The sequence below is a fragment of the Corythoichthys intestinalis genome, chromosome 11, assembly GCF_030265065.1.
Source record: "Corythoichthys intestinalis isolate RoL2023-P3 chromosome 11, ASM3026506v1, whole genome shotgun sequence".
NCBI classification, from domain to species: domain Eukaryota; kingdom Metazoa; phylum Chordata; class Actinopteri; order Syngnathiformes; family Syngnathidae; genus Corythoichthys; species Corythoichthys intestinalis.
The window spans coordinates 53,642,401-53,657,891 of NC_080405.1; the positions used below are offsets into that span (position 1 = coordinate 53,642,401).

Below are 15,491 nucleotides of genomic sequence, written 5' to 3' on the forward strand. Positions count from 1 at the left end.
CGATAATTATCTCAACACCTGATATATAAATATTTTTTTTTCCAAAATTTTTTTTTTTTCCCAAATAGCTACATAATTGGATGTGAAATCATTGCTATCAAGGCTTTGTCAGGCTGTTGCTTACCTTTGCAAAATAGGAAAAAGTACACTAAACCCTAGTAGACAATAGTTGAATAAACCTTCCGCTCTCAAAGGCCAAAATAGTGCTAAATTTGTGAAATTAATAAAACATGTATAATACTAGCCCAACAGTAAGAAAGTTAAAATATATTCATAATAATAAACTCTGAATGAACTGAATAAACTTTTTTAAACCTCTCAAAGTCCAAACAGTGCAACTTTCATGAAATTATTGTCACATTCTGCTGCTGGTTAGATTGTGTTTTGTTGCTGGGCGTGGGGGCGTGGCACTTGAATCCAATGCAGGCTCATTAACGCAGCATTTAAGCACGGGTGATCTCAGAGAAGGCTGCCGAGATATTTGCCTTGCTGATCGCTATTTGACATCTGCCACAATAATCTCGCTACATTTGCTTGTTATGCCCCTGCATTGGGTTTTTCCGATAGTGTGCTGCTCTCGTTTGTAACCGCTGCCTATCGTCTTAGTTTGTCCGTCGACCTGCTGTCACGGACTCCTTTTGTTATTTCTACTGTCCCGCGATCGCGTGTTATTTTTTGTTTGCAATCATTAATCCCCTTTTATGTATCCCCCGCTTGTTGTCTGCTTGGAGGTTCAACCTTGTTTCCGCATTTGCGGACGCTAACAATTATAAGTAATAATAATTGACCACAGCATCCCGTCTCTCCTTTTTTTCGGGAGGTGGGAGTCCCTTATTTCTATTTCTGAAAGGTGGCAGCAATACTTTGGAAACACTTCCCAAATTACTGCGGCATTTCTTTCAGTAAAAGACAATAAAAGTAAAGTAGACGAAGTGAACTGACCAGAGATTGTTGCTCCGGTCCAGCGGCCGTCTTCCTCTGGATAGCAGTCCTGCTCTTGCAGGCTCAAACTCGTTGTGTTCGTTCACGTTTCGTCTTCAAATGTTTTATCAAGTTCGAGGTATTGAAACTGGCCGATTTAACTCCACATCTCCAAACTTTCAGGCCGCAAATCTTGCATGCAGCCATTGATTTTAATCGACGGGATTTCTATTTGGAAATATTTCCCGACCGCCGCGGCGCCGCCATATTTCCTGGTTTGTTTTTCGTCCATATGAAAAAGCCCCTTTTTGATTGGTCAGGAGTGGCTATTGGCCCGCTCTCATTGGTCTGGAGCAGGCCAATAGCGATAGCTGCTTGGTGTTCACATGTCATCACACAACACAGAGACAGAGTGTAGTGAGCGCCAGGAGGAGAAAAAGGCTGTGGTCAAATGTTATAATAATGGACCGGTATACATGGGCGATATGACGATATAAAACCGTCCCACGATCTTAAGTGCTGAAGGTACATATTTTTTAGGACATCGTTATACCGCGTTTTATTAACTTACTATAAAAACTTTAAAAGTTTACTTGTTTCTTTTGTTATTGACCTTAAGTATTTGATTATGTCATGAGTGTTACTATTGATATTTGTTTAATATATTGTAATTTTGCACAGTGCATTTCCGGTTTGTTGAAAATACTCTCTTTTTTGAGTAATGTTTACTACTATACAGCTGCTATATTTTTTTGTATTTGCACTGAATCAAACTCAGATTGGCTGCGTTGGTTGGCAAAAGCACATTTAAAAGTTTACTAGTTTTCTTGCATTGTGTTATTCACCCATATTCATAGTATTGAGTTTTTAATAAATATATTTCAAAATATCTTACTCAATGTTTTATTTTAAGTGTTTTAAAAACATCGTGATAATATCGAAACCGTGATAGTGTCTTGGGAATAGGCATGTGCCGGTGTGATATTTTGACGGTACGATAACCGTGAGCAAAAATACTGCGGTTTCACGGTATCACGGTTTTGCAATTATAGCTCCAAAAAATTTTGAGATGCATGGGTTAAAACATTTTTTTTTCCATTTAACAGGATTTTTTTTTTTTTTCCAGACCATAGTTGCAAATTGGAACATGAATATATTGTTAAAATAAATAAATTATCAATATATATATATATTTTTTAAAAATAAAATTAAACTCAATATGACTTATAGACTATACTCATAGCCACAGCTGAAGTTGCTCAAGATTAGAGCAAGAACAAAATAATTTCTATAAAAAAGTAAAAACACTTCTGAATAATTAAAAAAAAAATTTATTTATACTGCATGACTTTTTTTTTTGAGGGTGGAAAACCTTAAGTGAAGTTTTGCCATTTTCAGCCACTGTGTCAACTCTAGTCTACATGATGTCATGCCTTTGTGTTAAAAAGAACAAAAAGAATTCATAAGTTAGTTAAAAATGTATAAGTTAGTTAAAATGTCAATATTGTTGTGGAAAGGTTTCATCTAAAAAATAAAATAAAAAAAAACATTGGGAGTGAGACCTCCTCTTGATCCAGCGAATGTGGATTTGTGCTTAGGGCAAGATCATCTTTCGCAATTAGCGATCTTTGATGCTTTCACTTTTTCCACTTCATTCAAGCGAATCAAGCTTGTTTTCTCACTCTGCGGCTGTCACACTCAACAAAGTTGCTCTCCCAGGTAAGCCTAGGCTAACAATCATCTTTGTAAGCTTTTAGTTAGTTTTTATATTGAATTTAAAAGGAAAATGTGTGTTTTGTTTTTGGCGAACTTTTTCCATGGTGCTAATCTGTTGAAGCTACTCACATGGAAAAATCTAATTGTACAACATTTTAAATGTATTCATTTTGTATATTACACTTACCACGATTTGAGACCTCAATAAATTGAAGAACAGTACGCCTTATGTTTGGAGTAATTGTTTTTGGGTTAGCTGGCTGGCTAGCCGATAGCGTCATTTTCACACACAGCAACAAACGGGAGGGGGTGAGCGCTGCTGCGCCAAGCCGCTTCTGGCTGCATTTTTGACCCAAGAAAAATAGCGAATACCGAACTACGGTCTGACGGAAAATTTTAGTGGTTTTGAAACCACGACGTTTTCACACCATGGTAAACCGTGAAACCGGTAACCGGCACATGCCTACTTGGGAATACCGTGATATATATTTTTTCCCATATCGCCCAACCCTATGGACCGGTAAATGGTATCGGCGGCGTCTTTGTTGGTACTCGCCGATACCGATACCACCATTTCGGGCCGGATCGGCGCCCCCTGCCGATACTAGTATCGGTATCGGTGCATCTTTAATTACTACACAACACCAGCATATGACAATCGACTTTCATAAACAGGACGAGTTTGAAGCACTGCGCTCTTAATTTCATTCAGCTGTTCGTTGTCAAAGCGAGGTTGTTCGTAGCAGCCAAGTCGGTAACAATGTTTTGGCGGACTTCGTTGTAAATACCCGGTGTTGTGCCGAAAAATAGCCGCCCCGCGTAAAATGTCACTCCTGACGGGAGCGCCCACACGTCAACAACACCGACGCGCCGTAGATGGTCCACAGTCACTCCGGAGCACTGACGCGGCTGGTATACGTTGAACAATAGGATATAATGGGAACGACTGGCTCCGGCGCTAGTTTTTGCCGGACCTGGAACGAAGATGCATTTTGCGCAGTTGGTAATGAAGAATCCGAACCTTTAACAGCACGTCTGCCGCACGCACGTGCACGCGAGGTGATAAATCGCAGCGGAAAAATTACCGCCTTCATTTTTATCTATCGCGCAATAAATGGAATTATTGCATATTGCGACAGGCTTAACCATGACTGTGCGTAGGAGCACCAATTGATATATCTTCTCTGCGTTGGGAAAGAACATAGGGTGTTAAGAAAATGATCATCTACCACCTTTCTTCCTCACATTGCCTCCCACGTTAATTTTAATTGTTGAGAGAGGGAATGTAAGGCTTTAGCCAAATAATAAAAGGCTCCAAAGGCTGTCAAAATCCTCTCTACTCATTGTACGCTGCCTTAAGCTCTATATATTGGTAAAACAGTGCGTGAGTGGGTTGTGCAGCGCATGCGTTGATTATTTAACGTGATTAATTAAGAAAAAATAATTACCGCCGTTAACGCAATAAATTAGATAGCCCTACTTTAAGCCAAAACTGCTCTGGATGAGTGTAAGACATTTAGTTAGTTAGACAATTAGAAAACGATTTAAATAAAAAATCTATATATATAAAAAAAAAGGCATGTCCGATATTTTTTTGCCGATTCCGATACTTTGAAAATGACTTTATCGGACATTTCTAGTTTTATGTGTTAAAATGTCCCTAGTATCACGATATTGACCGTATGGATAAAATGTCACATCCCCAATTTGCACTGCTGTTTGCAAAATTCACTTTAAATGTGACACAGATCAAAATTATTGGCTCAAAACAATTAACAAAAGGGAGACACCATTGACTGGTCGCCAGTCAAATGCAGATGCTCTTATTGTTCTTCTCGTTTTCTTCCAGGAAAACGCCTTGGGTGTTTATTTAGTCCTTATTTAAGAGAAACATAGTCACTAAAGAGCTAGCCTGTTAAAATATTGTTTTTCCCTTACAGTCAAGGAACGCCCATGCTGCATTTATTGACATCCAGTTTATTTTAACACCCAAGAAGTTGGGAGATTCGCGGCCAACATGATGTCCTCAAGCGACGACGTTCGAGGTGAAGGTACGAAAATGATTTGTTGTATGTCTTTTTCATGACTCTTTCATGTTTCCACAAAAAGAGTAAGATAAATGGTGATGGATGTTAATGTCATTTAGTGTGGTTTAGTTTGAACTTTATTGATCACGTTTTACAAACTAAGACCATTGAAATTTTACATTGATTACGACCAAAATCTTTTACTACAATAGTGTCTGTGTTAGCTCACTGGCTGCCATTGACGGCGCAAGACGTCCAATCTTTTTTGACTGTGATAGTCGAAGATAAATTGGACGTCTAGCGGCGTCAATGGCACGGTAACAGAGCATTCACAGTCAGTCTACCCGGTTTTGGGGGCGTTTATAGGTCACTTCATGTTCATTTTAGGGCATCCCCAAGTCATTTGCTATTCATTAACCCCAAATTAACACAAGGGCATCTGTAAATGCCCCAAAATCAACGGGGTCAAATTGGAATATCGACATAAGAAAATATTGTTAAAATAAATGAATAAAATGACAAAAAATAAATAACTCAAATATACTTTAGATAAATTTGAAATAAATAGAACTTATAGACTAAACCTATAGGCACAGCTCAAGTTGCTCAACATTGGAACAAGAACTCTTGGTAATATAGAACTGGACCTAAACAATACAGTGCCTTGCAAAAGTATTCGGCCCCCTTGAATCTTGCAACCTTTCGCCACATTTCAGGCTTCAAACATAAAGATATGAAATTTAATTTTTTTGTCAAGAATCAACAACAAATGGGACACAATCGTGAAGTGGAACAACATTTATTGGATAATTTAAACTTTTTTAACAAATAAAAAACTGAAAAGTGGGGCGTGCAATATTATTCGGCCCCTTTACTTTCAGTGCAGCAAACTCACTCCAGAAGTTCAGTGAGGATCTTTGAATGATCCAATGTTGTCCTAAATGACCGATGATGATAAATAGAATCCACCTGTGTGTAATCAAGTCTCTGTATAAATGCACCTGCTCTGTGAGAGTCTCAGGGTTCTGTTTAAAGTGCAGAGAGCATTATGAAAACCAAGGAACACACCATTCAGGTCCGAGATACTGTTGTGGAGAAGTTTAAAGCCGGATTTGGATACAAAAAGATTTCCCAAGCTTTAAACATCTCAAGGAGTACTGTGCAAGCCATCATATTGAAATGGAAGGAGCATCAGACCACTGCAAATCTACCAAGACCCGGCCGTCTTTCCAAACTTTCTTCTCAAACAAGGAGAAAACTGATCAGAGATGCAGCCAAGAGGCCCATGATCACTCTGGATGAACTGCAGAGATCTACAGCTGAGGTGGGAGAGTCCGTCCATAGGACAACAATCAGTCGTACACTGCACAAATCTGGCCTTAATGGAAGAGTGGCAAGAAGAAAGCCATTCCTCAAAGATATCCATAAAAAGTCTCGTTTAAAGTTTGCCACAAGCCACCTGGGAGACACACCAAACATGTGGAAGAAGGTGCTCTGGTCAGATGAAACCAAAATTGAACTTTTTGGCCACAAAATGATATGTTTGGCGTAAAAGGAACACAGCTCATCACCCTGAACACACCATCCCCACTGTCAAACATGGTGGTGGCAGCATCATGGTTTGGGCCTGCTTTTCTTCAGCAGGGACAGGGAAGATGGTTAAAATTGACGGGAAGATGGATGCAGCCAAATACAGGAACATTCTGGAAGAAAACCTGTTGGTATCTGCACAAGACCTGAGACTGGGACGGAGAATTATCTTCCAACAGGACAATGATCCAAAACATAAAGCCAAATCTACAGTGGAATGGTTCAAAAATAAACGTATCCAGGTGTTAGAATGGCCAAGTCAAAGTCCAGACCTGAATCCAATCGAGAATCTGTGGAAGGAGCTGAAGACTGCTGTTCACACACACTCTCCATCCAACCTCACTGAGCTCGAGCTGTTTTGCAAGGAAGAATGGGCAAGAATGTCAGTCTCTCGATGTGCAAAACTGATAGAAACACACCCCAAGCGACTTGCAGCTGTAATTGGAGCAAAAGGTGGCACTACAAAGTATTAACGCAAGGGGGCCGAATAATATTGCACGCCCCACTTTTCAGTTTTTTATCTGTTAAAAAAGTTTAAATCATCCAATAAATTTTGTTCCACTTCACGATTGTGTCCCACTTGTTGTTGATTCTTAACAAAAAATTAAAATTTTATATCTTTATGTTTGAAGCCTGAAATGTGGCGAAAGGTTGCAAGGTTCAAGGGGGCCAAATACTTTTGCAAGGCACTGTATATGATCAAATTGATTTGATGCAAAACACATACAATTACTACTATTAATTAGTTGTATGACTCGTATAATTATTTACACATTATACACACACACACACACACACACACACACACACACACACACACACACACACACACACACACACCTTCTTTTAACACAGAAAGTCGTCCGAGTGGAAAAAACACAAGCTGTATTCTGAAAATGTTATTTTGAACAGATGTTTACAGTGGTGGAAAAATTTACAAATGTAGGCTAATAGTCGTCTTGGCACGCTAACTAGCCACGTTATCTGCCTCGTTAAGTAGCTTACATTATAGCATTTTTTTAACCATCGCTAGACCCACTAAACACGCTGGAGTAGACTCTCGTAACTGGTGGGAAACATTTACGACAGCGTTTACTTACCTTAAATTTTGTGTAAAGTGATGGCATAAATGGGAAAATCATGTTGGAGGTGTTGCTTCCCCTGGCAACCACCCTCCACAACCATGTCGGCTGTCCTTCTTCCTCTAAGCCGTGGCCGTCTGTTCCTTTTAGGTAGCCGAAGTACTCCCATACTAGCGACTTTGTCTTTTATAAGGAGGGAAATAAAAGCTCAGCTTTAGTGTCTCCGACAGACACAGGCCAGAGCAACAAGCCACGGATTTCTAGCTGCATTTTTGGGACAGAAAAATAGAGTTATCGTGAACCTTGTATTGCACATCGTGTCGTACCCAGAGGTTGCCACCCCTACTTGTCAGATTCAGCTTTTTGTGTAATTGTGTGATAGAAATCAGGATAACCAATCTAAATAATCCAAATCTTCCTGAGTGTTTGAACATGCAAACCCATCGACATGGCAAACAGGTGATTTCATTTTTTTTTTTTTGTTGGCATTAATTTCATAGCTTTTGTATTTGTGTTTTCAACAGTTTCAAATGAGGCAGTACAATGTCACACTTAGTAAGCAAGTGGTAAACTTAGCATGCAGTCATGTCATCATCTCGTTTTAACATTACAATGTCAGTCAAGCCTTTTATCTAAACTCGTATATCTCGATTACCGATGTTAATGCTCCCAGTTGCGTGTTATCTAAAGATGTCAAAGCTACAGCGTCTCTCTGCAAACACGGATTACATAATGAGTCCAACGTGCCCGTGGACCTGATCCGTGTCACAAATACAGGCGGCGGCTCTAGCGTCATACGTTAAAAGGATATACTGTAGTTAAGTGCGATCAAAACAGGAGTTGGAGTGAATCCAGATCCAACAACATCCTGCATATAAACAGACAAGTCTGTTGACTAAAGGAACAGGATTTCGTTGACCATGTGGTCAGTCGTAAACCATATGTTCATTGTTTGCAGTAGGACTGGGAACCTCTGGGTACCTGACCATACGATTTGCGATCAGAGGTGTACTCAAGTAAGAGTAGCATTACTTCAAAATAATGTTACTCAAGTAAGAGTAGTCCTCCAAAAAATGTCCTCAAGTACAAGTGGAAAAGAAACTTAAGTGCTGAGTAACATTGTGAGTAACTGCTTACGATGTTTGATTAAAAAAAAAAATAAATAAACATATTTTTTGCTCAACACAAAGTTATCTATGAACTAGATCATAGATAACAATTAAAATTTTTAATCGAGGTAATTACAGCTTAAAAATGAATTAATCGTAATTAATCGCAATTTCAAACCATCTATAAAATATGCCATATTTTTCTGTAAATTATTGTTGGAATGGAAAGATAATACACAAGATGGATATATACATTCAACATATGGTACATATGTACTGTATTTGTTAATATAACAATAAATCAACAAGATGGCTTTACCATTATTAACATTCTGTTAAAGCGATCCATGGATAGAAAGACTTGTAGTTCTTAAGTTAAATTTTAAACTTAAATTTTATATTAAAACCCCTCTTCATGTTTTCGTTTTAATGAAATTTGTAAAATTTTCAATCCAAAAATAAACTATTAGCCCGCCATTGTTGATGTCAATAATTACCTGGGTCTTTCCCAAAGGGAAAGCCAAGGTATTTTTATTCTACAACTTTAGTGTACTTATTATTATTTTTTTTTTTTCTTTTCCATCTTATTCTCCGTGTTTTTTGGTCCCACCGTGCAGCCCGAACCATAGCACCGATCGGCACCGTTCAAGTATCGGCACGACCGGAATTTTCGCGCGCGGATGGGAATTTTTCAAACGGCCCCAAAAAATTTTCCGTTCGCCCCTAAACGGCAATTTTCCGGAAAAAAAAAAGTTTCAAAATGTATCTAGTTACTTACACAATGCTCATGGGTGCTGAAGCCTATAAAATCAGTCACACCCAAGCGCCAGCAGAGGGCGGCAAAACTTCGAAAAACACAACAAGTACAGCTTTCACTGTGCTGTCATTTTAATCTGTTTGAGCAGGGCATTTGTGTGTTAATTGCGTCAAATATTTTGACAGGATTAATTAAAAAAATTAATTACAGCTTGTTAATGTGATAATTTTGACAGCCCTACTATGAACTGTTTTATTATACTGTATTTTAACCTATTACATAACCACGTTAAGACAAAGAAATACAAAAAGAATACTTGGATTCCAGGGATAGAAAAAAAATACAAAATGGAAGCATCGAATAACACATAGCCAAAGCGAGTTGAAAAGACTCAGTTTTTTGTTTCATTAAAAAAAAACAAATTTACCGACGGTCAAAATTACAAGGGTTATCGTGAACCATCTCGGTAACCGTAAATTTTCGGTAAACCGCCGGGCTCTATGGTCGAGCTCAGCCGGTGAGCTAACGTAGACACTATTCTAATAGAAGATTTTGGCTGTTGGGTCCTTTTGTTTTTTAAACGGCAAAAAATATATACAGTGTATCAGAAAAGAGTTCCCGCCCTTGCATTTCTGCAGATATTTAAGTATATCTTTTCATGGGACAGCACTGACAAAATGACACTTTGACACAATGAAAAGTAGTCTGTGTGTCGTTTCTGTAGATTACATTTTGGTAGACCTCGGGGTCCCCTTTTTTTTGGCCTGGTCCCCTAGCAACTGCCTTGCTTGCATAACTCTGCCTCTGACTGACTGCTGCTGATTTCATCATTTTTTTAAACAAATAAACATTGGGCTCCATTTGTGTGACTGTTTCTCTAATGAAGATTGACCTTTACATACATTTTATGTGAAGCTCATAAGGTTGAATACTTGATGAACCGAGCGTAAACATTTTTGTCAACGTCAGTCGTCATGGAAACTCTCAAAAATGTTTTCTTTATTCCAGATGTATGTAAAGCAGTAAAAGGCACAATAGCCCCAAAGAACTTTAGTACTTGTCTTATATGTGCAGTCATCCACTTAGTATAACCTTTAAACAGTTGTGCATTGAAGCACTATTAAATGAGTGCCTACAAAAAACGAGCACTCGTGGTCATGTGACCGTGTTTTGTTCACTTGAGCCGTTGAGGTTTCACATCACGAGCGCACATTCCCCCCGCTATCGCCAAAATGTGCCGTCATCTATTTATCACATTCACAGCAGACAGCCTTTACTTCCTCTTTCATGTCAGTGCGCAGCCTAGAGTCATCAGACGGTGAACACTGACCGGTCAGCAAATTTGTTCATCAGCACACTTCCATTTTGACGTTATCGCCACGATTGAAGTACCAGTAGTAATTCATCAAAAGTTGTGGCACAAAATTCGAAGAAAATTTAGGTGTTAGAGCTTGCTTCCATTTTATTTGGAGGACTCAAAGGCGTAAATATATGAAAAAGAATTTGATGTCTGCGATTTCTGCATCGCGACCTTTGTTATATTCCCATGTTTCACCCATAAAATCCCCCCCAAAAAATCCATCTGTGGGCATTCACAACAATTCACATCGTTTTAGTTTGAGTATCTGCCGATCCCGATATTTCCCGATCAGATTCCTTTTTTTTTGCTCCCGATTCCATTCCAATCATTCCCGATAATTTTTCCCGATCATATACATTTTGGCAAAGCATTAAGAAAAAAATGAATAAAACTCGGACGAATATATACATTCAACATACAGTACATAAGTACTGTATTTGTTTATTATGACAATAAATCCTCAAGATGGCATTTACATTATTAACATTCTTTCTGTGGGAGGGATCCAGTGATAGAAAGACTTGTAATTCTTAAGGATTTGTAAATTGTGACTAAATATTGCCATCTAGTGTATTTGTTGAGCTTTCAGTAAATGATACTGTAGCCATTTAACTTCTGCCCAAATGCATGATGGGAAGTGCAACCATAACTGTGCGTCGTGGTACCAATTGATTTTAGCTCTATATACTGTATGGGTAAAACGGCGCCATTATAGTTTGAACGCGACAATGCGTGAGTGGGTAGTGCAGCGCATGCGTTAATTGCGTTAAATATTATAACGTGATAAATGTAAAAACATTAATTCTCGCCGTTAACGCGATAAATTTGATTACCCTACCTTAAACTTAAAGCCTCTGGAATAGCGTAACACATTATGTCTGTAACGTTAAATACAATTAGAAAACGATTTAATTAAAATATATAAATTAAAAAAAGGCATGTCCGATATTTTTTTGCCGATTCCGATACTTTGAAAATGACGTGATCGGACCCGATCGATTGGGACATCTCTAAATAAAACTAAATGCAAACACTTTCAAAACAATTACAACGCCATTCTAATTCAACGAATCCTCGCAGCAGCAAAATTTGATTCGAAGCTTTTTTTCTAATCGAATTACTCGAGCTAATCGATTTATCGTTGCGACACTACTAATTCCCCTCTTAAAATGATGTGCTGGGGCCCAATTTCCAATGACGTGATCAATAGAGTACATTTGTGGCGGGATGTGCTGTTGAGGTCTTTCCTCTCACCCCTCTGCAGGGTCTCTGTTCTCTGATCAAAATCCATCCGAATTGGATGCTCTGTGTCCTTCCCCCCCAGGACCGTCAAGAACACAACGTCACTATGAGAGGATCGGGACACGGACGGGAACATCGTATGTAGCAGAATTTACAAAAAAACGCTTCATTGTTGTGAAGCGGGAATGAATTCTTGACTTTGTTTTTTCTTTGTGCAGTTTTTGTCAGACTCTGATCCACCTGCTGAAGGGCAACATTGGAACCGGGCTGCTGGGTCTGCCGTTGGCAGTGAAGAACGCAGGCCTTGTGGTGGGGGAAAAAAACTTTATTGTAATGTGAAACATAGGTGCTAACCTAACACGCCGCTGCAAATACTGTATGTTGCGCATATCAATCTGGGAAAGATCCAATCGAGGAACCTTCAAAAAATATGCTGGTGCTGATTGGACGATGGCTCTTCTCATCACTTTCGTGATTTTTTTTTCTAACATAAATTGGCGACTTTTGCACACTCTAGTGGCAATTTGTCTTTGGGACCTCTTCCAATTTGACCTGAGGATGTCATTTTGGAACAGATAGATATAAAAAGATTCAAATTTGTAAACCTTACTTAATAAACTTGGAGAAGCCTTTAGTTTAGGGCTGCAGCTATCGAATATTTTAGTAATCGAGTAATCGACTGAAAATTCTATCGATTAATCGAGTAATCGGATAAAACAAATATATTTTTAGGTGAATAGCAATTATATATATACATGAGAAAACAAGACATTTCATCTAATCTTGAACCATTTTCAGTCAATCAATGTCTTTATTTTCGATGTATATTGTTGAAAACAGCCAACAATTGCATCTCAAGTGTAACTAGAATAAAAAAAAAGACAAATTCACTGCTTTCACTCAAAAAACTTTTAGATCTTATTAAAAAAAAAAAAAAAAAAAAAAAAATATATATATATATATATATATATTACCTAAAAATGCCATTACGCTTGATAACACACATCACTTAAAAGTTAGGATTTTTTCCCACGTGTTTCAATTGAGTTTTTGTAGTGTTCAAAATAAATGTATGATACAGGCTGTATTGGAGCACATTAGGGACCAGTGCTACTTGGTGTTTTATCCAGCAATGACTACTGAGCTAAAATTGATAGTTAGCATGATTAAGTTTTTATTTTACACCCTCATCACTCCACAATTCTATGTTATGTTAAAGCCTGTATGTAAGACACGTTAGCCACGCATCGACAGTGGTCATAATTAATTGAAACCTAGCCCTCCGCAGGGCTAACATTACGTGAGCTAGTAGCGACAGTAACGTTAATCTTATTTATTAGCGCTTAGCGCTCTACTGCTTTAAGATGGCGGCTGTTTACTAACGCTGCCCAGACGCGGCTGAGTCTGTCATTGTGCATCTACTTCAACATACATGTGATCTCTATGAGACGCATCAGACGGTACCTGTTACCAACGTAGCATTGTGCGGGCTGGTATTTAGCAACGTCGGCGTCGTTTGTGGCGGCTGTCGGCTGCAGTGTTTTTTTTTTTTTTTTTTTTCCTTCTTCCTCTCCGCACGTGACAGCGCGTTGTCCCGCATTAAAAGTAGTCCGAGCAAAACGTGATGCTTAGAGCTGTCAAAATAAACGATTACTCGAGGTGAATAAAATTACTCGGATCAGTTTTTAAACTCGAGTTACTCGAGTTGCTCGAGTACTCGTTTCAGCTCTACTTTAGTTAAACAATCTTTTTACGTCGTTACGATGTTTGCTTGCAAGTTGTTGAATTTGATTGAAAAAGATTTTTGTCTCTCTCTACTGTATGTGTTTGTTCATGTCTCCAGCTGGGTCCAATTAGCCTGCTGTGCATGGGGGTCATCGCCGTACACTGTATGAGGGTGTTGGTTGACTGTTCCCACCATCTTAGTGCAAAGTAAGCTCTGCTCTCACCTTGGTTCCTGTGTTTTTGTATGATTTTACCCCCAAATATTGTCTTTTAAATTCTCTTTAAATTATCTTTTACTTAATCCTTTACACAATCGGGGACGGCGGCATCCCCTTGATTTCTTTGGGCCATAACGTCCGTTGTACGCGTCATAAAGAGAAGGGGACGGGTTTCCGATAAGCTTCTACTTTTCCCGTCTTCCTTGTCTGTCTTCATCTTGTCTTTCCTTTGGGTAAACAAATTCACACTCTGATAATGTCCACACTCTGAAACTGTTAATGATTTCCTTTTTGATGATTTTTTGTTTATGATGATCCTTTTTCGATGATTTTTTTGTCTATGATGATCTGATGATGATGATGACAATGACAATAATTCATAAATAAATAAAGACGTCATTTTTGGCCAGTATATAGACGAATAATACCTCTTTCATTCAACACCAGATGGCAGCACTGTCGCATGGCAACTAAATGAGTTTTCATGTGGTGATTGGAAATAATCCAGTTGACATTCCTGTCAGTTGCCGCCATTTTGCATCCGCGATGTTTCGTTTCACGTCTCTGCTGGAATTAATCAATTTTTGTCACAATTACATCGACAAAATGGCATCACAACAACACGGCAGCGGTAGAAGAAGGTGTACAATACCGGTAAAAGAGCATCCAGTCCTTAGGAGGCGAGGAGAAGCTAGGGCTGAACGATATTGGAAAAAAGTTACATTGCAACTTTTTGGGGGGTTGCGATATATATTGCAATAATAAAACGAGAAGAATTTTCACCTGGCATGTCTCCCAGGGCGTGGCCTCCTCTCTGCCTGGGCTGCTGGCCGCGGGGGTGTCGGGGGTCCGATCACGCAGTGGCTTCTCACGCGCTTCTGCTTCTGCTTCTGCCTTCCCCTCGCTTTTCTGCCTGGCTATCCTTCCTGCGCTGCTGGGCTTGGTGGGCCGTAGGGGTCCCGCAGTCTGCCGTGTCGGTTGGGGTGTTGCGGCGTCGGTTTGTGGGCGGGCACCCGTGGGGGCGGGGGTGGACGTGGGGGGTGATGGCACGTCCCCTCATCCCATCCCTGAAGGCCGGTTGATGGGGCGCAGATGGCCCAGGGGAACACCCTGGATCCCGGGGGATGACGGCGGCCCCCTTTCTGGACTGCGGGAGGAGGGATGGGTGCTGAACAACCCCCCCCACCCCCCCTCCCCATTTGGCTGGGGAAGGGCTGTGGCCCTATGGCGGCTCCCGCGCGGCGTTACCACTCATCTGCAGGACTATCACATGTCTGATGGGATTTACGCATGACTATGTGCAATTAGACACACTCAAGTATAAAGCCTGAGTTATACTTCCGCGTCAGACCTACGCCGTCAAGGAAGAATCGAGTTACGACCCTACGCCGTAGCCTGACGCGCACCTCTCGATTTTTGTAACCTTCGCGTCGCGTAGACGCGTATGACGTAGCGAAAACGGACTGTGATTGGTCCGCTCAGACTGTTGTTTCCGGTTTACCGCGAAAACACCGCCATTGTACAATAGAATCAAACATTGTTTTCTACACGCAAAAATGGACCAAGCCGACGGGAGCATCATCGAAGAGCAAGTCTCGTCAAGAAATTATTATTGTGATTGCCAAATGGCAAGGTCGGCGATCGAAAAAATAAATAAATGGAAGAACCACCGAGACGTGGGTGGTCGGAATCGAGTGGCCACACGAAGCGGTGACCCAGTCGGCCAAAAACTGCCAAATTTTTA

The 15,491-nt window shown here is 39.9% G+C and overlaps 1 protein-coding gene across 2 annotated transcripts in view; it reads left to right on the forward strand.

Annotated features, from left to right (window-relative positions):
- The window catches only part of slc36a1 (solute carrier family 36 member 1), a 113,757-nt gene that overhangs the window by 12,660 nt on the left and 85,606 nt on the right, over nucleotides 1–15,491 (forward strand). The window contains exons 2-5 of one of the 2 annotated variants that reach the window (XM_057849917.1): nucleotides 4,578–4,688; nucleotides 11,887–11,941; nucleotides 12,023–12,113; nucleotides 13,648–13,736. In XM_057849917.1, coding sequence (XP_057705900.1) covers nucleotides 4,655–4,688; nucleotides 11,887–11,941; nucleotides 12,023–12,113; nucleotides 13,648–13,736 — 269 coding nt within the window. In that variant the 5' untranslated portion in view covers nucleotides 4,578–4,654. Of the gene's footprint in view, nucleotides 1–4,577; nucleotides 4,689–11,826; nucleotides 11,942–12,022; nucleotides 12,114–13,647; nucleotides 13,737–15,491 lie in introns of both variants that reach the window. The other variant, XM_057849916.1, reaches the window with a different exon arrangement.